This window comes from Stenella coeruleoalba, assembly GCF_951394435.1.
Source record: "Stenella coeruleoalba genome assembly, chromosome: 13".
NCBI classification, from domain to species: Eukaryota; Metazoa; Chordata; class Mammalia; order Artiodactyla; family Delphinidae; genus Stenella; species Stenella coeruleoalba.
Window position 1 is genome coordinate 68,648,067 of NC_137159.1, and position 23,106 is coordinate 68,671,172.

The window sequence follows — 23,106 nt, forward strand, 5'->3', positions numbered from 1 at the left end:
GCTTGCACTACTCACCATCACACAGGGTGGATATGACCTTGGCTCTGTACATTACTGTAGAGAAACCCAGGTCCCACTGCCATTCAACTCCAGCACCTTCCTGTACAGGGCAAGGAGCAGGACTGCACGGGTGGCAATGTGGCGGGATGGTGCCAGGCCAGATACCAAAGGTTCAGGCACAGATCACTTCATTCATTCTTGTCTTTGAATGATCAAGGAAGAGAGGTGCACCACTCCTAGAGTCTGTAACAAAAATATCTTTTCATTAAACTTCTTTAAGTAAGGGTCTGAACCGCTAACTAGAGAGGCTAAGGAAAATGTAATTCTTTTTTTGATCTTCCCAAACTAGTTCTCCAGTTTAAGGAAAGAAAAAACACTACTCTTTCGCTGCCTAGCAAACTCCTACCCATCCTCAAGGTCCAGCTCAGAGAGTTATTTTTGCGCAACCCCAATGCTTAATACAGTGCTTGGCATATAATAACAGGTCCTCCTGAAATAACGAAGAGTTCCAGTTCCTTCTGGGAAAATAACTAGTATGTGTGTTACAGTCACTTAGCCTCACTGAGCTCCAGTGTTCTCAGGGCACTAGAAGATCTACAGAATTCCTTATAGTCCTTCAGTGCCACACTGAATGTGCCAAGGGAAACAATCAATCTCAGATACAAATGCTCCTTTTTAATGATTTGCAAACAAAATAATTACCCAGTTTCCCATTTTTTTTAACAGTTGTTCACAGTATTTTTATTTGTAATATTTACAAATAGTTAATTTGTAAAACAAAAAATAACCTAAATGTCCATCCAAGTGAATGGATAAAACAATTGTGCTATGTCCGTACAATGGAACACTACTCAACAATAAAAAGGAATTAACTATTTATACAGCAATAAAATAGATGAATTCAAAATAATTACACCGAGCAGAAGAAGCCAGACAATAAAGAGTACGTATATCATGATTCCATTTATATAAAAGTCTAGGAAACACAAATTTATCTATAATGAACAGAATCAAGCCAGTGACTGCCTAGGGACAGAGCAGGATTAGGGGAGGAAGCTTTGGATTACAAAGGGTCACATAGGCACTTTTACCCAGTTTCCCATTTTAAAACATATCCTAGGATTGTTTTCCCTGGAGTCATAGAAAGGCGAGGCCAGGAAAAAAAAAAAGAAAAGAAAACTTACAGAGGGTAAATGACACCTCTGAAATTGGCATCATAGAATAAAGAAAATCCATATCCAAATGAGGCTCTGAAATAGCCGTCTTTTTTTTTTTTTTTTTTTTTGGCTGCATTGGGTCTTCGTTGCTGCACATGGGCTTTCTCTAGTTGTGGCGAGCAGGGGTACTCTTTATTGCAGTGCATGGGCTTCTCATTGCAGTGGCTTCTCTTGTTGCCGAGCACAGGCTCTAGGTGCACAGGCTTCAGTAGTTGTGGCATGCGGGCTCAGTAGTTGTGGCTCGTGGGCTCTAGAGCGCAGGCTCAGTAGTTGTGGCGCACGGGCTTAGTTGCTCCGCGGCATGTGGGATCTTCCCAGACCAGGGCTCGAACCCGTGTCCCCTGCATTGGCAGGCGGATTCTTAACCACTGCACCACCAGGGAAGCCCTGAAATAGCCATCTAAAACTTAGGAATGATACCAATAAATGGGCATGATGTCTGTGCAAGGTCTGCTGACTCTGGCTGCCAGAAAGGATGACGATGACAAAAAGAAGTTCACTGACTATCAAAAAAAAAAAAAAAAAGGACAGAGGACAAGGTAATTGCTAAAGAGACTGATCGACAAGGCACAAGACACCTGTCATGCCGGGGGGCATATTAACTCTATTACATTACTTCCACATCAGCAGATCACCTCAATTACCAGCTAATCAGGCAGAATTAAACATTTTAAATTATCTTTCTTAATCCTGCATGTGATTATTTGAAAACCCAGGGCTCTAAAAATCTAATTGTAACTGCTTACCAGAAATGTCATCTTCACTTTGAGGAACTGAAGCAGGGCCAGATACAAGACTGTTTTTTTTCCGTTTTCCTAAAGTACCGTCCCATGGCCAGAACTGGACTTGCATGTATATCTGCCTAGTGCCGGGCATATTAGGGGCTCCCAAGGGGACCTGGCCCTGCTTCAGAACTCATAATGGCCAGAGACCAAAAGAAGAGCAATGGGAGGGGAGAAGGGGGGCGTGGGGGTGGAGGGAGGATGGAGAGGAAAAAACAACTGTTAAAACCTTAGCTAGAGACTTCCCTGGTGGCGCAGTAAAGAATCCGCCTGCCAATGCAGGGGACTCAGGTTCGAGCCCTGCTCCAGGAAGATTCCCACATGCTGTGGAGCAGCTATGTTCGTGTGCCACAACTACTGAGCCTGCACTCTAGAGCCCACGAGCCACAACTACTGAGCCCGTGTGCCTAGAGCCCGTGCTCCATGGCAAGAGAAGGCACTGCAATGAGAAGCCCACACACTGCAATTAAGAGTAGCCCCCGCTTGCTGCAACTAGAGGAAGTTCACGCGCAGCAACAAAGACCCAACGCAGCCAAAAAAAAAACCTTAGCAAACGTCAGGAGAGCAAAATCTACATTTAGAGTGTTCTGTAGGCCTAGAAGGCACAGGAAACAGTCCCTCTCCCAGTAAGAAGGGATGGTATGAGGTTGTGGGAGATTGCTTACCCATCTACAGTTAAGACTTCTGAGCTTCCTACGCTTAAGCTCCTCTTCTTCCCACTCCTTCAGTGTCCTGGACATCAGTGTGATGACATGGCAGTGAGCTGGTAGTCTACTCCTTGCCCATCTTCCTAGGGTGCTGCAATAGTGTCCTCAGGAGCAGAGCTGCCAGGACTGTACTGTAGGTCTCCTAAGTGGTTTCCATTGCATGAAGATAGTTCTTGGGTAGGCCTAGAATTATATGGAGGTGAAAAAACGTTTGGAGCCAAAGTGTAGAGCCCCGTGAGTTAGAGCCTTGCCCGCTGCCCTCAGTGCCCATTGCTGCTGATAGAGGTGGACAAGGAAGTGAGAAAACAGCTGTGTGGGTCATAGCTTGCTGAACATCTGCCTGCCCTTTGCGTGAAAGTATGAGTATGTGTGTGTTAGGTTAGTGGTGTGTGTACTTTGTGTATTTTCAATGTGGATAATGTGTGCTCCATGTGAATGATCTATGAGTGGCATGAATGCCATGTGTTCGTGTGTGCATATGTGGGTGAGTAAATGTACAACAGGGGGACAGAGTTTAAAGGGCTAACTAGTCACTCTCACTTTCCTCCTCCTACTTGCATTCCTTTAAAATCTACAAGAGGGTGCCATATGATGGGACAACCCCTGAAAAAGCTATGTGATTTGGGACCAGAAGTTAGGTGAAGTACATCTTCCTAAAAGATCCTCTAAAAACAGGAAGTTTGGGGCTTCCCTGGTGGCACAGTGGTTGAGAGTCCGCCTGCCGATGCAGGGGACACGGGTTCGTGCCCCGGTCCGGGAAGATCCCACATGCCGCGGAGCGGCTGGGCCCGTGAGCCATGGCCGCTGAGCCTGCGCATCCGGAGCCTGTGCTCCGTAACGGGAGAGGCCACAGCAGTGAGAGGCCCGCATACCGCAAAAAAAAAAAAAAAAAAAAAACAGGAAGTTTTATATCCTTTTCCATCCTTGGTCAAAACAAACCAAAACTGGGAAAAGGAAGATCATGGTTACATTTGCTAGATGACTTCCCTATGACTGTCCTGTTCCCAGTTAGGAAAATCCTCTTTACTGAGACTTCAACTTTTAGGTTTAGCATGTGGGAATGTAATTAGAAACACGTTTGGACAGAAGAATAGTAATATTTTGTAAGAATTTCTCTTGATCTTTGCCATTCTGAAGTTTTACTGCAGTGAATTCAGATCTGAATTTATTCTTATTTATACTGCTCATGACTCTTTCTTCCTCTTGAATCTCAGTATTTGTGTTTTTCATCAATTCTGAAAAATCCTCAACCATTCTCTCTTTTATTACTACCTCTCCTCTATTTTCTCAATCCTCTCCTTCTGGAACTCCTATAAGGTATATTTTAGACCTTCTGTTTTCCATATCTTATATCTTTTAAAATTACTAGAGGGGCTTCCCTGGTGGCGCAATGGTTAAGAATCCACCTGCCAGTGCAGGGGACAAGGGTTCGAGCCCTGGTCTGGGAAGATCCCACATGCTGTGGAGCAACTAAGCCCATGCACCACAACTACTGAGTCTGTGCTCTAGAGCCCATGAGCCACAACTACTGAGCCCGTGAGCCACAACTACTGAGCCCGCGTGCCGCAACTACTGAGCCCGTGTGCCACAACTACTGACACCCGCGCACCTAAGAGCCTGTGCTCTGCAACAAGAGAAGCCACCACAATGAGAAGCCTGTGCACTACAACAAAGAGTAGCTCCTACTCGCTGCAACCAGAGAAAGCCCGCGCACAGCAATGAAGACCCAATGCAGCCAAAAATAAATAAATGTATAAATGTATTTTTTTTTTTAAAAACTACTAGAGAGAGAAGCCTAAATAGGGTTTCTTCATAGTCAGGATCCTGGGGCTGCCTGGCACTTTATTCTTGTAGTTCCAGGGCTGATGAAGCAAAAGTGCCCTCTAGAACTGAAAACAGTTCTTTAAGAAATGGAAAAGACTCCTGTGGAAAATTATGGCAAAAGGGGTGAGGGGCACCCCACTGTGCACTCATTTCTTCACACTTGACCTGAATTTTCTGCGTGGTAGGGACATGCTGGTGTGATAAGACAGACCCTGGCCCCAAAGAGCTTCCGTCTAGAAGGGTATGTAGCCCACACAGAATGAGAAGTGCCGTGACAGGGATGCTCCCGAGGAGCAGCTGAGGGGTCCACCTGGCCCGAGGAGCCCAGCGGACCTGCTTCGAGGGCCAGGGAAGGAGATGAGCTGAAGGCTGTCTTCCCCTTAGTGAAGAGTAACCCAGGCAGAGGCAGGAGCTCATGAAAAGGCCAGAGGCAAGACAGCAGGTCATGTTTGTACCTTTTCAATTAGTTCTGATTGGAAAGAGCTTAGAGTACGGGAAGAGTGGGAAAGGGTGAGGTACAGCTGGAACAGGGATGGGTCGTGAAGGGCTGCGTTTGCCACTCCTGGGAATTTGCACTTTCTCCTGCGGGCAGTGGGGAGCCACTGATAAGAGGTTAAGCAAGGGACAGATTTGATCAGATCTATACTTTATAAAAGATTAACATGGCTGCTGTGTGAAGAATAAATTGGAGATCATAATACTGGAGGCAGGAAGAACCATCCAGAGACTGTTACATTGAAACAGATAGCTAGTGGGAAGCAGCCAAATAGCACAGGGAGATCAGCTCCGTGTTCTGTGACCACCTAGAGGGGTGGGATAGGGAGACGCAAGAGGGAGGGGATATGGGGACATATGTATATGTATAACTGATTCACTTTGTTATACAGCAGAAACTAACACACCATTGTAAAGCAATTATACTCCAATAAAGATGTTAAAAAAAAAAAGATGTTACATTGATCTGAGAGATTATGGCAGCCTGGACTGGGAATGTGGCAACAGGGATGTGGAGAAGTGGCTTTAAGAATTCTTAAGAATTCAGAAGACCCCCCACCCCACCCCCACCAAAATAAAAGAATTCAGGACATAATGGCAGTCCATTTCCTTTTTTAAAAAATTGGCGGGGGAGCCTAAGTTAGATGCTTATTTCATAGTCAAAACAAATAGCTCATTCTATCAGTCTCCATGGTTTTCAGCATCTTTTTGAGCCCTGACTCACCTAAGAGCTAAGACCTACTCCCATTAGAAACAGTTCACATCATCAGTTATTTTCTGCAGGTGGAACAGGAAGATGCCTGTGTAATTTACAAAAAAGAAAATGAAATGAAATACCCTCATGATTCCTATGTGCCCTTCTATTGGGCATGCCGGGCTGCCTGCCACCATTTGGGGGAAGCACTAATCTATGCAACAGAGAAACATCTGGAGCAGAAACTTACCCCTCATGTAAAGTAAATAACATTTGAAGGAAACTCTTTTGCAACATAGCGCTAGTTCAGATATCTCGCCCTACCACCTGTGCCCTAGACACTAGCTTACTCCTGATAGAGACACAGCCTTCACGAAACTACACACTCTCCCCCTGATGAAATGACAAATCAGCCAGCATGTGATGAATTTGGGTTGTGTAGACAAAAATACCAGGTATTCCAGCCAAGGCACACACAGTGTGCTGTGAATCATCCCCACCAGCTTTCAGCAGTTAGATTAGCAGAACAATTGCTCAGTTCCTTCCTTCGTCTTCACAGTGTAGACCTGGCCCAAGACCCAAGAGTGAAGCAGCAACTGTAAGGAAGCAGAAACATTATAAATAACCTAGAGAACCCTTTTATAACAGCAACTGCCTGCTGATTTTGTGGCCTAACAGCTCAAGCAAAAAGGATATAAATATAATATTGTGCAATGACTGATTACTCAAAATGTTGTGCATCAGCAGAAGTGGGACCTGTGGTTGGTGCTAATATTATCAGATGCCTTTGCTGTTTAATAATCTGGTAGCTCTGTATTATTTAGCATGCAGTTTTCACAGAGAACAATGATCTTATTTCAAGTACCTCTCACTGAAATAAAAAAGCAGCTGTTAGAAGATGAACATTTGGCAGAAAATGTTTTAGTGGAATCTTCGTGAGATAATAAATCATATTGGATTAACTGTTTTCTGTCTAGAATAGTGGAGTCACAAAGAAAAAAGATCGCTGACCACAGAAGGCAAGGGCAGTCTTTAGAACCCAGTGAATCACTAACAGACATTTTAGTTTTAAGTGCCATTTATTCACCAATATATAAAGTTATTTATATACAAAGCTTCCATTAATAGCGCCTGAAGAATGGGCCTTTTTTATTCCAGTTTTAGCTCATACTCAGGATTCTACTTCTCTTTCATTAATAATGGAATTCTTTAAATTATAGAATAAATTAATACACCACAGACATTTTGGGCAGAATGGGGTTTTTAACCAGTCTTAAGTCTCCACAGGCCATTCTGTGTAGCTAGCGTGCTGAGCGCACGCCGGCCCTGCCCCTTAAGAGGCACCGAGGCAGCCCGCTGGGCTCCTGGGCTCCTGGCCCACCCACTCCCAGGTTGCTAGAGCAGGGCCGACAATAGACCCTCACAGGTTCTTCAGGCTGGCCGGCCACTGTCAAACTAGGGCTCTGCTGGAGAGGAAGTGACATCATGACATAGCTACTGGGCATCACCATTTTCAGCCAGAGAACATGATCTGCTGCTTTCATGAGGCCATATTGACTCAGGAACATTTTTCACATGAAATTATTATCACTAAAACATAAAATTCTCTTTTCTAAACTATCAAGCAATGTATAGAGCAAAGACTTTCACAGTATACTCCCAATTCCCACTCTTGGGATGGAGTGGGTGATGGGTAAGGATTAAAAATGGAGGGTTTTCAGAAATGGCTGAGGATTGCTTATAGGATAAAACTAGCTCAAAACAGCTTCATCAGAATGTCCATTTCAATACTGGTGTGACTGGCCAACCCAGAACCCATCAAAAACCAGAAGCTGAGAATGGACTCTGAGACACTGAGTTGGGCCCCAGATGGAGCCAGCAAATGACCTGTCAGTATGGACCACTGGCTGACTTAGACCAGGAATTTGTCACCAATAATGGAGCCAGACCAGTTCATGGTGCTAAGCTCTGAGGTAGAACACCTCAACCATGTACATTCAGGTGGCGAGGCCGGGATAGGTGAAACGTGCCATCAGGCTGGCAACTTCTTTTGCCTTTGATTCAATTTTAGATCAAATCAAGGTGATGCAGTTATTATGATCACTGTACTCTTGCAAATTGTTATTAAATACTAGTAGGGTACCGATAAATAAAAAATCTAGCAGTTCTGGGATGAAGGTTGGTAGAGTTTTTCTTGTTCTTTAGTAGTTGAATTTTAATCAATATGTTGAAAATTGGAAGACCAGAGTCATTTTTTAATACCCCTTACAATCTTTTGGGGCAGTAATATGCTGCCTTGAACATATATCTCCCAACCTTACTTTGACTTTGCACTCAACTCCCCATTGATCCCTCTCTGTTTTCATCCATCTAAATGAAAGAAGGCTTTGGCCCCATAAACCTCATTCCAGATGGAAATGCATAATTCAAGAGAAATAGTGATGTCAAAGAAGAGAAGGCACACCAATTTGTGTCAGCAGTTGCTATAAATTAAAGGAGTACACGGAGAGTTTAATGTAATGTAAAATTGAAAATAAAATTAGAACCAATATTTAGGCATTTCTCCACCTCTTTTTTCCCTACTGTGACATGAAGGATTGACTCCCAGCTTAAGTACCTAATGTAGTTCATTTTTCTTTTCTGCTAGAATTTTTTTCCCCATAAAATGTTGCATGTTTATCTTTGGCATCCAAAATTAGATCTCTTCACTTTTTCCATTCTATTCTCAACAGAAAAGTCAGGGTAGGAAGAGTCAAAATTTTCCCCTCATCTTCCACGCCCATCATGTTTGCCGCATAGAAAGGACCCCACTCTACCAGTCTGACTAGTTCAGCTGCTGTAAATAGCTATTAATCCTTCGTTAGTATTGACTCTCTGTAATGTGGATGTCACCTACATGGTTTCTTTTGTTTTTCTAAGGCTGGAAAACAAAAGGTTGATAATGAACATCTCACACATGTACGACTGCACAAGGTGTTCCGAAACACTCAGGAAAAGCATTCTTGAGCGTGCATCCAAAGGGATTAGTCTGATCAACTGCCATTATTCAGAACCTTTTTGGAGCCCTTTATGCAGATTTCCCCCAAAGCCAGTGTTGTTCTTGATAGTCACCCATTGTTTTGGCCACTGGTGGAATTTCCTAGCTTGATCTCCCCACCTTAATCACTAGATGGTTTTAAATGATTCACTCTTTCCAGAAATAAATTTCTTAGGATAGTGGTTCTCAAAGTGTGGCCAGGGACCAGTAACATCAAGATCACCTGGGAACTCTTTAGAAACACAAATCCTGGGCCCCACCCCAGATTTAATGGATCAGAAACTTTGGGAGTGGAGCCCAGCAATGTGCATTTTTTAACAAGCCCTCCAGGCAATTCTGAGGTACAATCTAGTTTGAGAACCACTGACTTAGAAGATGAAATATTGCCTTCATTGAGGATATTCAAAGATGTGCTACTGATTTTTAAGGCATTCCGAAGAACAAGTTTCCAGAAGTTTTTGAGCGAAGTTGGAGTACATGTATGGCCTCTCCGGGGGACCGCTTTAAGAGAGACTGGCCTTCCACTGAGACATCCCGGTTCTGCCACCTAGCCATTTGACCTTGAGCAAGTTCTTACACTTGGTTTCTCATCTGGAAAATGAAAGACCCACCCTTACCTACCTCACAGAATTGTAATGAGATTCAAAGTGAGTCACATCTACAGATATGCTCTGTAAACTAGAAAGTACTAAAAAATGTGGAAAGTGAAAGTCATGTCATTCTGCAGACAGGATTCTGGTAGTCTGAGCATTATGTCAGGGCAGAGAGTTGGAGAAAGGCCTGTATTTATCATTCCTTTGGCCAGATCCACCTTTTTGTCTCTATAATGACTGATTCATCACCTTAGTGGATGTGTCTAAGATTCTGCCGTTTCAGCCTACCAATTTATTTGGTGCTAAGAGAGGAAAACCATTGCCTGAATGGTGGCTACAAGGGGCTAGGAAGATGTATTCATTTTCAGACATGCTATTTTCTATGGAAAGCTTAGTGATGGTGAGTAAGGATGTACTGTGTATGTGGACACTGTACTCTCGTGCCCAGAACTTGTCACACACTAGCAGTGAAAGGGTCTGTACTGAAACTACCCATTTCAGCCCTGTGCAAGGGAGTCATGACCTTCAGCAAGGAAGCGAGTGTTCATTGCCACATACTAGTCATTGCAGAGAGGCCCAAAAAGAAAATCCCTCAAGCAAACCAAATCTATAGAAACTGAGATTTTAAAACAGACCAGTTAATGTGTCTGTACTTGAGAAGAATGTGGGTGGATTTTCCCTCAGAGGTTAGGCTTTACAAACAACTTCACCATAGGAATTCTTTAAACACCAAGCTCCTGGTGCATTTGTAACTTAACTTTAAAGCTTTACAGACTGTTGAGTGAACATATCTGGGCAGGAAGGAAGCTAAATCTGTGCCTTAGTGCTTATTGGGAATGCAGTTTTAGTAACACAGAAAACAGTTCCCACTAGGCCAACATCAACTTCACTTTTCACACAAAGTGGCAGCTAAAATCAAGAGATTCAATAAGAATCTAATTGGTTAATTATGATTAAATTATTGGTTAATTATGGGAAAATAAGCTGTTGGTTAATTATGGAATTAGAATAGGAAATGATTTTGCTCAAAATGTGTGCCTATTTAACAAATCTGCAGAGACAGAAAGTAGATTAGTGGTTCCTAGGCCTGGGGGGAGTGGGGAGGAATGAGGAGTAACTGTTAATGGGTCCGAGGTTTCTTTTAGGGGGGATGAAATTTCCTAAAATTGGACTGTGGTGATGGTTGCTCAACCCTGTGAATATACTAAAGAACACTGAACTGTATACTTTAAATGGGCGGATTATTTGGCATATGAATTATATCTCAATCGAGCTGTTTTTTTAAAAAGTCAAATTGCTAATAAACTGTAGAGCCAAGGAAAACATTATGGCTGTTTAAAAGACAAAAATCACATCAAAACTTTGTTACATGTGGTTTCGGATCGATAAGAAATAGTGATCATTTGAAATATATTAAGGCAGAAAATATTTGCTTTCTTTTAGGCAGAGTATTTTAAAAGCAGACTATCTCAGCCAAATAATTGAAATTAAAATGTAATAAATTAAGGTGGCTAATAGTTGAAGCCAAAGTCATGGACATTTATGACATAACGAGTAGTCTATGTTCCCTACAGATTTATTTAGAATAAAAATCAGCAGCACTTACACAATAATGATAAGAAAACTGGATTCTCACTGTCCATCGTGTTGCCCTAAACTGATCTGGTTAGGGAAGGCTGGAAGGTTGAAGTTGGAAAGGATATGATCTCATCCTTATGATGTGAATATGCGCTGATAAGAGAAGATAGAAATATTCAGATTTAAGCTGTGAAATGGGGCTCTTGTATAAGCAGCTTCGTATCTCGTGGTATGTTTATCAGGCGGACTACTCAGTTCTGTCTGCCCAGGAGAGAACCTTTGCCCTTTCCTGCCTCGGCAAGATAGGCCAGGCCAGGCTAGCTCTAATCTCCTGGTTAAAGTCCTGGCTCCAGGGCTTGGGGTTTGCCTACGGCTCACTGGTGGCCATGGAGACTGTAGATTGACGTAAACAGGAAGGGAACTGGCTGGGAGATGTAGGAATTTCTGGCTCAGTGGAAAGAAGGCACGGAGCTACCAACACCTGCCTAGCGAGCCTTGCAGTTTGGAGGCTGCTGGTTAGGGCTTCTTAATGCACCGGAAGACCCTGACTGGGCCACTGGCGGTTCTTTGCGGCAAGAGGCCCTACTTTGGTGGCGTTTCTCAAACACCGTTTTTTCATTAATCACCACCCACCCACCCACCTCAAGGAGCCTTTTAAGAGATTTTTTCCTAATTGTCCTCTTCTTCCATGAAATGTAATACCACAGATATTCATTCATATTCTGTGTGTGTGTGTGTGTGTGTATCTGTTTACATACTGCGGCACTCCCCCACACACAAGAATGAATTTTCAGCCCCGAGAATGCATGCCCTGGATGGAATGAAGGCTCTAGGCCGGGCCTTTCTCTTTCTCCTCACATTTGGAGTGAGTGGTGAGGCCAGTCACACGGAGAAGGTGGACAGGGTGGCCCATGCCCATCACTAACCATGAGAAGCCCTGACTCCAGGATCCAGCATGGCTAGAGGAGTGTCCTCTCAAGTCACATTGTCCCCGCACCATCTGTTCAGCCTGCCTGCCATCCTCCGGGCTCTGCCACCACCTCTCTCCCTGGCAGGAGCCCTCTGCCCAGTGGCTGGCTGACTGTGATGGAAAGCAGGGTCCTCCATCAAAGCAGCAGCACAGGTAGAGGCATAGCTTTCCCCCCAGCAGGTCACTTCCTTCCCATGCTGTCCTCCAGCCCTTCCCAGCTCTAGGCCTCTCCCCAAACCCTCACTCACTGTTCTCTCTCTGTTCCCTCACCCATACGGAAGCGTGAGATTTATCAGGTTCCCCAGTCTTGCACTGACTTTTATACTCTTCATTTCACATTTCTTTAATACCCTGCTCACAAACTCTTTAAAGTTCTCAGAAAGTATCTCCCCTGCCCTCACAGAGAAATGGATTTCAGAGACCCCCAGCACATACAGATGGCCACTGCTAGAACTCTCTAGAACCTGGCTTCCTTGTAATTAAGAGCTACAGGACATACTTCTGCCTCCTCTGCCTTTCCAGACTATGAGAGCATTCCTAATGCCCTCTTCTACTTGGAGCTGGGAACATGAAGCCAGGCACAGCGTAAACCCCTGGCCCTGGGATCCGCAGGATCATGACCCTCTTTGTTCCTTAGAACCCTCTGACTTAGATCATGGGCTTTTATTTCCAAAAAAGTTAGCAAGTTAAGGGGCCTCTAAGATGGTACCATCGAGTCTCCCCCACCTTTGCTGAACACCTGCTCTGCTCCAGGCACTGTGCTAGGCCTTTTCACATACATTATCCAATTCAGTATTTACCCCCTATGAGGTAGGTTCCCATATTACAGATAAATAGTCACAAGAGAGGTCACACAAGAGGCTGAGTCACTTGCCTAAGTGGTGAAATCAGGGCTTAAAGTCAGGCCTGTTTAACTCCACACCACTTACTGCATTGTCCCAGGGGAGAAAACATGTTCCCACTTGAGAAAAACATTTTTCCCAGCTGTGTACAGAGGGGCTTCACTGTAGTTTACCATTCTCAAAAGATGACACAGTTAAAAGGGAAGAAGGTGGGATTTAATTCCAGGTGTGTGTTCCCTCGGTGCTTCTTCCCCAAGATCCATGTCTCCGGCCCGTCTGTGATTAGCCCTTTAAGGACAAAGAATGACTTTCCCTCTCCCAGGCCCCACCAGGTGTTCATGCCTCAACCTCCTGCAAACGGGAAAGAGGCAGAAGCCCCATTCTTAGAACTTGGAAGCAGGAGCAAAGCAGAAATTGCCACCAAGTTAGCCTGAGGGCAAGCCACGTCAGCGGCCCTGCCTGCACGGGGGTGGCAGGTAGCAGGGAGCCTGGTGGGTTTACACTGATCGCTGTCCCTTTCCTGAGCCCCTTGCAACATTCTTTTTTATGAAGAAGAAATAGCACATTGACTTAGGATTTAGTCATACTTCATTCATCCCATTTGCCTTTTCCCTGGCCTCTAAAACCACGAGCCTGGCTGAGGAATTCAGGTCCACAGTGTAGGCTTTGAACAGCTTTGTGTAGGGAGAGGTTTTGAAAAGAAAGGAAAGTGGTATCTACTTGTCAGATGGAATGTGTTAACAAATCAGGGAGGAATGCAAGGACTTTAACTGTTAGGGTCCCTTGGCAGTTTGGGTGATGAATCATCCAGCGTGGGTACGGATTCCTAACAAATGAAGCCTCACGATGACATCATTCTTGCAAAATCATCTGGGTTTCTGTTGTAGGCGCCTGACAAGTTCTTACCTTGGGGATTTTCACCACATGGCGTTTGTTGTTTTTTTTTTTCCCCAGCCACAATTAATACCCATCATGCCTTACAATTCACCCACTTTTCTATCAACTGGAATTTGGCAAACTAGGACTTTCACAAGTCTGTCTCACTATCATCCCTCCTACAGGGCATTCTTGGGACACCTGTGCTTCTCACCTGATCACTCAGCACCCAGCCTCCTGATAGTCCTGGATTCAGTGAGGCTGTATTTCAGCGGCGAGCCTGGGCTTGCACCAGTCTGAGGGCGTGGACGTGATGAAGACCAAAGAGGAGTGCAGGGGCATCTAGGAGGGTACCTAACCCAGACTCGTGGGATCAGGGAAAACACAGTGCTTTGAATATGGTGCCAGTCAGCAAATATATGATGACTAAGTTAATAACTGAGTTGAGTCTTAGGAGAGGAGTAGGAGTTAGTCTAAGGATGAGTTCAAGGGGAGATATCTCAATGAATGAAGACCCGTGGTTACAATGTGTGAGTAGGAAAAAGTAAGAGATGAAACTGGGTAGGTGGGCGGGAGCGCCTCATGTGCCATGCTAAGGAGCTGAAATGTTATCCTAAGAAAGATGAGAAATGATCAAAGGGCTTTGGGCATGGAAGTAAGGTGGTCTGATTTACAGCAGTATGGAGGATGGAGTGGAAGGGGCCAGACTGCGGACAGAGAGACTAGTTAGGAAGTTAACGTGGTCCTTTAGAGGTGATGTGAGCATGAAGTAGGGCAATGGGGTAGGGATGAAATGAGAGGACAGGTTAGCAAAATATTTAGAATTTACACTTGGCAACTGGTGATTATCCAGAAGACCCCCCAGATTTTCAGGGTGGAGTTGCCACAAACTGAAAAGATAAGAAGAGGCCCATGTTCAGCCAGAGTTATCAGTTCGATTCGGGTATGTTGAGTTAGAACTGCCTGCAAGAGACCTGCGGCTGGTCGAGCTGACTCACAGGTAGTTAAGATACACGAATCCCAAGACAGAGGAGAGTGTGGGCTAAAGATAATGACTTAGGACTCCTCATATTCATAGCAGTCAAAACCATAACAGCACAGTATTTGACACACCCAGGAAATTAGGGGAAATGAGAAGGGCAGTGGGTGAAGGACAGAACCTGAGGGAATACCAATGTGGATGGTGGGGGAGAAGGAAGACAGACCATGGCAGAGACAAAGAAGGAGGGTCAGAGAGACACGGGGGCCCAGGAGGGTGCCTTACTGCTCTGTGCTTCTCTCCCCTCTAAACCTTATGGTTGTCCTGTTCCTCATAAGTAAGCTCTTCCTCACCTCCCCATACAGCCCTTATAGGTGAAAGCGGCTCCTGATCCCAAAGCACATTCTTGCAGCTTCCAGCCATCCCTCCTCTACCCTCCTGAAGAGATTCCTGCATCTTCATGGCTCATACAATTCAGTTATAAAGCCTCAACTTCCTTTCCTGGTCATTCTCTGTTTATCTAAGCCTGGCATCTACATAACCATTTCTCTCTCCACACCTCCCCCCAATGCTACTATCACAGAACGACTTGAGTACCGTGAGGATGAACCATCACCAAGACTCACAGTTCCTAGATGCCCCCACCTCCAGGGACTCTTCACCTCCACTCCAGCCTCCCGTTCCCATGACGACCCCAGGAAATGGTTAATACCTGGCACAGCTTCAGTCCTGTGGGAATAAACCTCACATCCCACTCTGACCACAACCAGCTCTCTCACCTCTTCTCCTACACTTGTTTTCTCACTTTCCTTAGTTCCCTCCATTTCCTTCTGACCTGTTGACCCCCTCCTGACCTCTCTTCCTTCTTTACCCGGGTTAGACTCTCCAGTTATTCATCTGGTTATTCTTTTTTTTATATAAATTTTTTTTTTAATTTTTTGGCTGTGTTGGGTCTTTGCTGCGTGCAGGCTTTCTCTAGTTGCTGCGAGTGGGGGCTGCTCTTCGTTTTGCGGTGCACGGGCTCTAGGCACGTGGGCTCAGTAGTTGTGGCACGTGGGCTCAGTAGTTGCGGCACGCGGGCTCAGTAGTTGTGGCACGCAGGCTCAGTAGTTGTGGCTCACGGGCTCTAGAGCACAGGCTCAGTAATTGTGACACACGGGCTTAGTTGCTCCACGGCATGTGGGATCTTCCCGGACCAGGGATCGAACCCGTGTCCCCTGCATTGGCAGGCAAAGTCTTATCCACTGCACCAGCAGGGAAGCCCCATCTGGTTATTCTTTCCTGAAATCTTTACTCCCTTTGTACCTTCCCTCTCCCCCCACACCTGCCCAGGGCAACTCTGGTCCCCATTCTCTTCTCTGCTCCTGCCCCAAGCACACAGAGGGAAACAGGATCCCATACAGAAGAACATCATTAAAGATTCACGGTCTTCACTCTCATCCCTGTAATTCTTCATCGCTATAGAAAACATAAGCCCTTCCCATGGGGAAATAGGAAAAATTGAGCAGTAGCCCGAAGCCCAATCTCTCTCCCAAAATAGCTTCTCCACCTGCTCTATTGCTAGATTTCCACACAGATGTCCTTGGTACAATCTTGACTGCCATTTACCACATTTAGTCTTACCTTGGGCAAGTTACTTAACCTCCTTAAATCCTAGTTTCCTCAGTTTTAAAATAAGGATCCCCCAGGCTTGCTGCCAACCTCCATGGCACTTTGTGCAAATTAGAAGGCGCCTCTCTGAATAGGTGTAGACTGGGGAGCTGAGCACAGCCTGCAGACCCATAGTCACCCCGTCACCGGGGCACCCTCGTGCAGAGCCACCTTGTATGACCAGACACTGCAGCCCCAGCTACACCCACCTCCACAGGGTTCTTAGGGAACAAAGGCGATAACCTACACAGTGCCCAGCAGAGAGGATGACCCTGAGCAGAACCTCAGCCAGAAGAGCCCTTGCGGACCACCTGGACTTGTAGGTATGCTCTGCTGGGGTGGCACCTGCAGCCATTTCAGGCATTGCCTGCCAGCTCCAAGAGGTTTATCACTGTGCTCCCCTCTCTCGTCAGAGAGCAGACCCCTGAGAGACTGGGACATGTGCTGCTAAGTTCAGTGAGAGAGCAGACCAGGGTCATAGTCAAGGGCTCAGGCAGGCAAGGGGCAGTGGGAGGGAGCAGGGAGTGCGGGCAGCTAGACAGAGAGGATGGTCTGCAAGGGAGAAGGGAAATGAGCAGCCCACCTCCCCAGGGCCACACTGCCTCCCCCCAACCCCACACCCCAGCTCTAGGTGCTGTCCTTAGGAGCACGCACCTCTCAGATTCTCGCCTTGGGGTCCTCTCACCAGCTGCTGATGAGTGTCATCCCTACGCCACCAGCCATGCAGGGTGCCTCGCCCTCCCCCAGGCCCCCACCAGAGGGCTCAGGTATTCCATAGGGTGTGTTTTGCTCCTTCCACTTCACTGTTAATCCATCTGCCTCCCGGGTCCCACAGGCCAGAACCCCTCAGGACCCAGGAGTGTGCAGGCCCTCAGGAGAGCAGGAATTTCAGAATGCTACATCCATTCTCTAAGAGCAGCTCTTCCTTAAGGGGCAATTATTGTGAGAAGGCAATGAATAGTAGCCACGTGGGTATTTTTACTGAAGAAAGATGAATTATGTCATCACCCCTTTTGGCACAAAAATAATTTTCAGTAAAAGGTTAAAGCCATCATGTTGTATCAATGAGAACTATTCCATTATTCCAAGAATGATTGATTGGAAAGTACTTTACTTACAGGAAAATCACAGTGATACAATACAGCTTCTACTTAAAGCGCTTTCCATTAAAAAAAAATTATAACCAGTGTATAAAAATAGTTATATTGAAGATGTGAATCAACAGCCGGGTAATTTATTGGCATTTGAAAGCCCTGTGCTATAAATAGCTTCAACAATGAGACTATCAAGTAACTCTGGGCTGTGGCAACCTAACCTCCATTTTTACTGACACAAAAGAAAGTCACATGTAGTTCAGCAAGGGACATCTGGCCCCCTTGGAAGAGATCACTGGAAGAGAAAAACACGATGGAACTAGGACCATGAGTCTGGCCAACTCAAAGCGCTGGGTGAGGCAGGGGAAGAGACACAGGGGACAGAGATATGGTCTCTGCCCTCAGAGAGTTTTCAGGTTGTCCCAGACTGTAGGCCTGTACACACAATCGTCAGTAAAATGTTTTAAATGCCTAAGAGAAGTGCAAATGAATATATCACTCCCTTTCTTTCCCTTACACTCTTCGGTGAAAGTTAAGTAGTACTTTTCTACCTTTTAACTCTTAAATTTCAAAGAGCTTTTCCACTGTTGGATGTAATGTGACTTTTAAAATAGTATTCACTGGGGCTTCCCTGGTGGCGCAGTGGTTGAGAGTCCGCCTGCCGATGCAGGGGACATGGGTTCGTGCCCCGGTCCGGGAAGATCCCACATGCCACGGAGCGGCTAGGCCCGTGAGCCATGGCCGCTGAGCCTGCGCGTCCGGAGCCTGTGCTCCGCAACGGGAGAGGCCACAACAATGAGAGGCCCGCGTACAGAAAATAAATAAATAAATAAAATAGTATTCACTGGCCTTCACATCTTTGAGCTGATGGCCCCAGGAGTCTCCCTACTTCTTTGTGCTTTTGGAATGAGGCGAGACTGCTGCCCTCTTTGCGAAGAAGAATGTGGATCACCACCCTTACCCCCACCATGTCACTTCCGGTGAGAAGGTGGAGACTGGGGCAGCTGAGAGTTGGCCCATCAGCAGTCATTAACTGAGCATATACTACTTTTAAGGACTGTATAACTCTGGGGAGTCATCAGATAGGAAAGAACTAGACAAGATTTCTGGCCTCTCAGAGGAGTTTAATACACGGGATTGCCTCAATCAAGGTTCTTGGTTGAAAAATCGAACAGCTGTGTTACTGACATGGGGCACTGGACACCATCACAACGCTGCCACTAACATCCCAGAGTTCAGTTTTTCTGCAATTACTGTCACAGCCAGAAAATGTTCCTCCCAGTTCCCTGGACTTTGAGCAGGGTGTCACTGCCTAGTCCTTAGTTGCAAAGGAAATTGCCTCAACGAGATGGGGTATTTCCAAATGCAGGAAAGAGGTTCTCTCAATTCAGTTCACCCCGACTTGTAGTAGATGTCTACTTAACTAAGAAAAAGAGGGAAATCATTCAGAGGCTGAAATTGGCCCATTTGCAAATTCACACAGTGACCGATCCTGATTTTTTTTTTTTTAACTTTAGTAAAATTTCCTTTGTTAAAAACTTCTCGGGACTTCCCTGGTGGTCCAGTGGTAAAGAATCCGCCTTACAATGCAGGAGACGCGGGTTTGATCCCTGGTCAGGGAACTAAGATACCACATGCCCCAGGGCAACTAAGCCCACGTGACACAACTACTGAGCTTGCGCGCCTCAACGAGAGAGCCTTCGTGCCGCAAACTACGGGGCCCACGCCCTCTGGAACCCGTGCACCACAACTACAGAGCCCATGCCCTGGAGCCCGTGCACCACAGCTAGAGAACAGAAAACGTGCACGCCACAACTAGACAGAAGCCCGCGCGCCACAACAAAGAAACCGCGCGCTGCAACTAAGACCCGACACAGCCAAATAAATTAATTAAAAAAACAATTTGATAAAAATCCTTCTTCATTTTTCTCTGTATTCTTAAAAAAAATACACACATACTCATAGACACAGGTATTTTCTTTCCTCTCTCTTCCATTCCCCCCACCACCCCCGCAACCTCCTATCGATCATGATGCTGAAATCTTTTCTGGCTTAACTAATGGACATTTCTCCAGGTATGTGCATGTATTGCTAACCTTTTCGTATTAATAGCTGCATATTTTTCCATAATACAAATGTACGAGATTATTCACCCATTCTCCTATTTGATAGAAAATCACATTATTTCCAGTGTTTTGCCTTTGGAAACAATGCAGCAATAAGCATCTTTGAGCACATATCCCAATATTATAGGAGTTTTCACTTCTGTAGATTTCCAGAAGCAGGACTGCTAAATCAAAGGACACACACATTTTTTAACAAATACTGTATTACTCTTCCACATTCCTACCAACAATATATGAGAGTATCATTGTCCTCTCCATCTTCATCTTGCTGCTCTTGCTATCAATCTTACTATTTTATCAATCTGATGGGTAAAAAATATTATTTTAATTTGCATTTTACTTAACAGCTGATAACTTAGTATCTTTTCGTGTTTGTTTACTGGCCATTTACATTTCCTTTTCTGAAATTGCAGACCTATATCCTTTGTCCATTTTTATCCTGCATTTGTCTGTTTCCCAGCAATTTGAAGGTGTTCTTTGAGTATTAGGAATATGTCATATGTATTACAAGAATTTTCACCAAATTTGAGCTTTTTAACTCGGATCTTTTTTTTTTTTTTTTTTGCCGCACAGCACGGCATGTGGGATATTGGTTCCCCGACCAGGGCTTGTACACGCACCCACTGCAGCAGAAGCATGGGGTCTTAACCGCTGGACCGCCAGGGAAGTCCATTTGGCTTTATTTACAGTGTCTTTGGACATATTTTTTTTTTTAATTAAAATCTAATCTTTTTTTCATTATGGCTTTTGGGTTTACTGACTGGCTCGTGGTTTCCCTGCTTGCAATTATTCAAATATTCATCTAAATTTTCATACTATGTTACTGTTTTATTTTTTATATTCAAGCCTTTAACCTACCTGGAATTTAATTTTGTGTATGATGTAAAGAGGAATTAAGACTTGAAATTACTTAGAGTTTGCCATACTCTTCATATGTTGTAGTATTTTCCATGTTTTCATAATACACCCTCCACCCAGCTCATAATTTCTCTGGTTTCAAACCTTTCTCTTGTCACATTGCTGTGTTGTAAACTGAGGGAGGGCATGTCTGTCTGTCTCTTTCTTTCTCCATTGTTTCCCTCAGGAAACACTTAATAAGCAATTGCAAGGCACCTAGCATAGAGCTTGACATATTTTAGGTACTCAGAAAATATTTCTGGGAGGAAGGAAAGTGTTGAATTCACACCTGAGTTACTATGACTCCTTGGCAAGCTGAATATTGACTGCTTATCTTTGTTAACAAGGGGAAATGTCATTCTCCTTAAAGCCATTCAGTGTTTCATGAGTTCACTCTGTTCCTCCTCCTATATCTTTGTTCTTTGAGGCCTTCCTTCTCTCTATAAATCTGTCTCATTTCATAAGGATTCCGCTTAGGCAGGCTTTCTTCAACCATTCCTTAAAATTCAACAGTATTTATAAACTCTGCCATACTATTTAGCATTTAATCCACAATTGATTTTATTCTTTTTCAAGTACCCATCACTGTGCTAGGCACACAGCTTAGTAAATACTTAAACTGCAACTGAAACAATCATGCATACCAAGGTATAGCCTCAAGATTTGTTATGAAAGCTCTTGGGACTAAGGAAGCAACAAACTGGGAAAAACTGGAAAATGACCCTGAAAGCTGTTAAATACCAGAATGATTTTTCAAATGAAATTGTATCACATTTATTTTAAATACATTTGTTGGATGAACACATGACTAGGTACTGCCCTACCTGAAGGCAGAGGTCAACAGACTTTCTTTGGTATTTTCTATTTCCATGGGTCCCTATATGGCCTTCACCAACTTGGGCCTTTGGAGATTCAGGGGAAATGGAACTAAGCCTTATATGACCCTACATTTAGTTTGAAAATAACATCTGAATGGCTCTCACCACGTTCTGCATGAATTTTTAATGGAGAAACAGCTAATTCTAGGGCTATGGCAGAGAATATACAAGATGAGCCTGGAGCATCTTATAATGTCAGAAAATAAGACAGTTCTCAAAAAATAAAATGATGGAAGTATGTCAAAGGGACACAAGTACCAACTGAAAGAACTCCCAACTGCCAAAGCTGGAACAATTTGAGCAACAAAATAAATAATGTAGTGCTGGATTATAGCCTAAGGAATAAAATAAATATCCCTGAGTTCATACTTATATAAGTGAGCAGCTGAATAAATAAATGAGGGAGAAGAAACAAATCTCCCATAGAGATTTCCAATTTATGGAGATACTCCATAAATGGAATTACTCCACCCTCAGGGAGGTAGAGCATAACTCTCCACCCCTTAAGTGTGGACTATACTCAGTGATTTGCTTCCAAAGAGCAAGTATAAAAAGAGAAAGTAACTTTACAATGGTGAAACCTGGCCAAGACTACCTTAGCCAAGTGCTCAAGATTAACATCATCAGTGTAAGTCATGTTGACAGTATGTACCCTTGATACGACATGATGAGAATGACACTTCACCTTTGTGGTCTTCCTCCCCAAAACCGTAAACACAGTTTAATCATGAGAAAAACAGACAAATCCCAATTGAGGTACATTCTACAAAATACTCAACCAGTCCTCAAAACTATCAAGGTCATCAAAAACAAAGAATGTCTAAAAAACTGTCACAGCGTACAGCAGTCGAAGGAGATATGACAACTAAATGTAATCCAGGTATCCTGGATGAGATCTTGGAACAGAAAATACACATTAAGCAAAACTAGTGAAATCTGAATAAAGTATGTAATTCAGTTAATATGATAATGCTATTATTTCGTTAGTGGTGACAAATGTACCATAATAATATGTTTACAGAACTAGATGTGGGGTATATGGAAATTCTCTACTATCCTTGTACCTTTTCTGTGCATCTAAAACTATTTTAAAATAAAAAGTGTACTTAAATATTTTGAAAATACAGTATGGGCAGCAGATGGCTACATGCTTATCTCTACAACTGTGCTTTTCATTACAGGGCGCTGGTGATAGTTTTGTGGGAGCGCTGGCCTTCTACCTGGCTTACTACCCTAATCTGTCCTTGGAAGAAATGCTCAAGAGATCCAATTTCATCGCAGCAGTCAGTGTCCAGGCTATAGGAACACAGTCATCTTATCCATACAAAAAAGACCTGCCCCTTGATCTGTTTTGATTGCTATTAACTCCAAAATAAATATACCTGGAAATAAAGTATACTTGGGGATGGCCACTCTTAACTAGCAACTTACTATGTCATCTTCTCCTTTCTCTGCAAATACTATATTCATTTATTAAGTCATCCTCAAGCCTTCATTTATTTCTTTATAATGATGATTTCTTTGCTTTTCATGCAAAAGTCAACTAGACAGAATTAAGGATTCCACAACGAAGACATGTACAAACAATACCACTATTCAGGAACCAGCAAACTCTACTGCCAACACATCATGATACTGTAATGTAACACCATACAGCAGAGGTTGCATACAACGGTGTCTAGAGTCAGCAGAGAATGTTAAATAAGCGAAGGGGGCATACGAATTGGGCCACAAGCAGTTCCTAAGAGGGGCAGCTGACATTCAGCTTTGCCTTTAGTGTTGTCAAAGCTTCTGGTTTTGCAAGGGAAGCCAGAAGTTTGGATGTTTATTGAAATCTTTCAACATTTAGGTATCAGCAACTGATTTT

At 44.2% G+C, this 23,106-nt stretch overlaps 3 protein-coding genes across 8 annotated transcripts in view; 1 reads left to right on the top strand and 2 right to left on the bottom strand.

The window, feature by feature from the left end:
* BABAM2 (BRISC and BRCA1 A complex member 2) overlaps nt 1–2,812 on the bottom strand; it is a 491,572-nt gene extending 488,760 nt beyond the window's left edge. For both annotated transcript variants that reach the window (XM_079940869.1, XM_079940870.1), the window contains exons 1-2: nt 2,665–2,812; nt 16–243 (exon numbers count right to left, since the gene is read on the bottom strand). The gene's annotated coding sequence lies outside the window, so the exon portion shown is untranslated. The remainder of the gene's footprint in view (nt 1–15; nt 244–2,664) is intronic.
* Nucleotides 1–22,759, top strand: part of RBKS (ribokinase) — a 74,080-nt gene extending 51,321 nt beyond the window's left edge. For 3 of the 4 annotated variants that reach the window (XM_079940881.1, XM_079940882.1, XM_079940879.1), the window contains one exon: nt 22,421–22,759. In XM_079940881.1, coding sequence (XP_079797007.1) covers nt 22,421–22,594 — 174 coding nt within the window. In that variant the 3' untranslated portion in view covers nt 22,595–22,759. Of the gene's footprint in view, nt 1–15,177; nt 15,731–22,420 lie in introns of those variants that run through there. The other variant, XM_079940880.1, reaches the window with a different exon arrangement.
* The window catches only part of MRPL33 (mitochondrial ribosomal protein L33), a 30,362-nt gene continuing 10,075 nt past the window's right edge, over nt 2,820–23,106 (bottom strand). Inside the window, exons 5-6 of one of the 2 annotated variants that reach the window (XR_013831050.1) lie at nt 6,172–6,315; nt 2,820–2,889 (exon numbers count right to left, since the gene is read on the bottom strand). Coding sequence is in view for 1 of the 2 variants with exons in the window: in XM_079940886.1 (XP_079797012.1) it covers nt 6,273–6,315 (43 nt within the window). In the remaining variant the exon portion in view is untranslated. Of the gene's footprint in view, nt 2,890–5,520; nt 6,316–23,106 lie in introns of those variants that run through there. The other variant, XM_079940886.1, reaches the window with a different exon arrangement.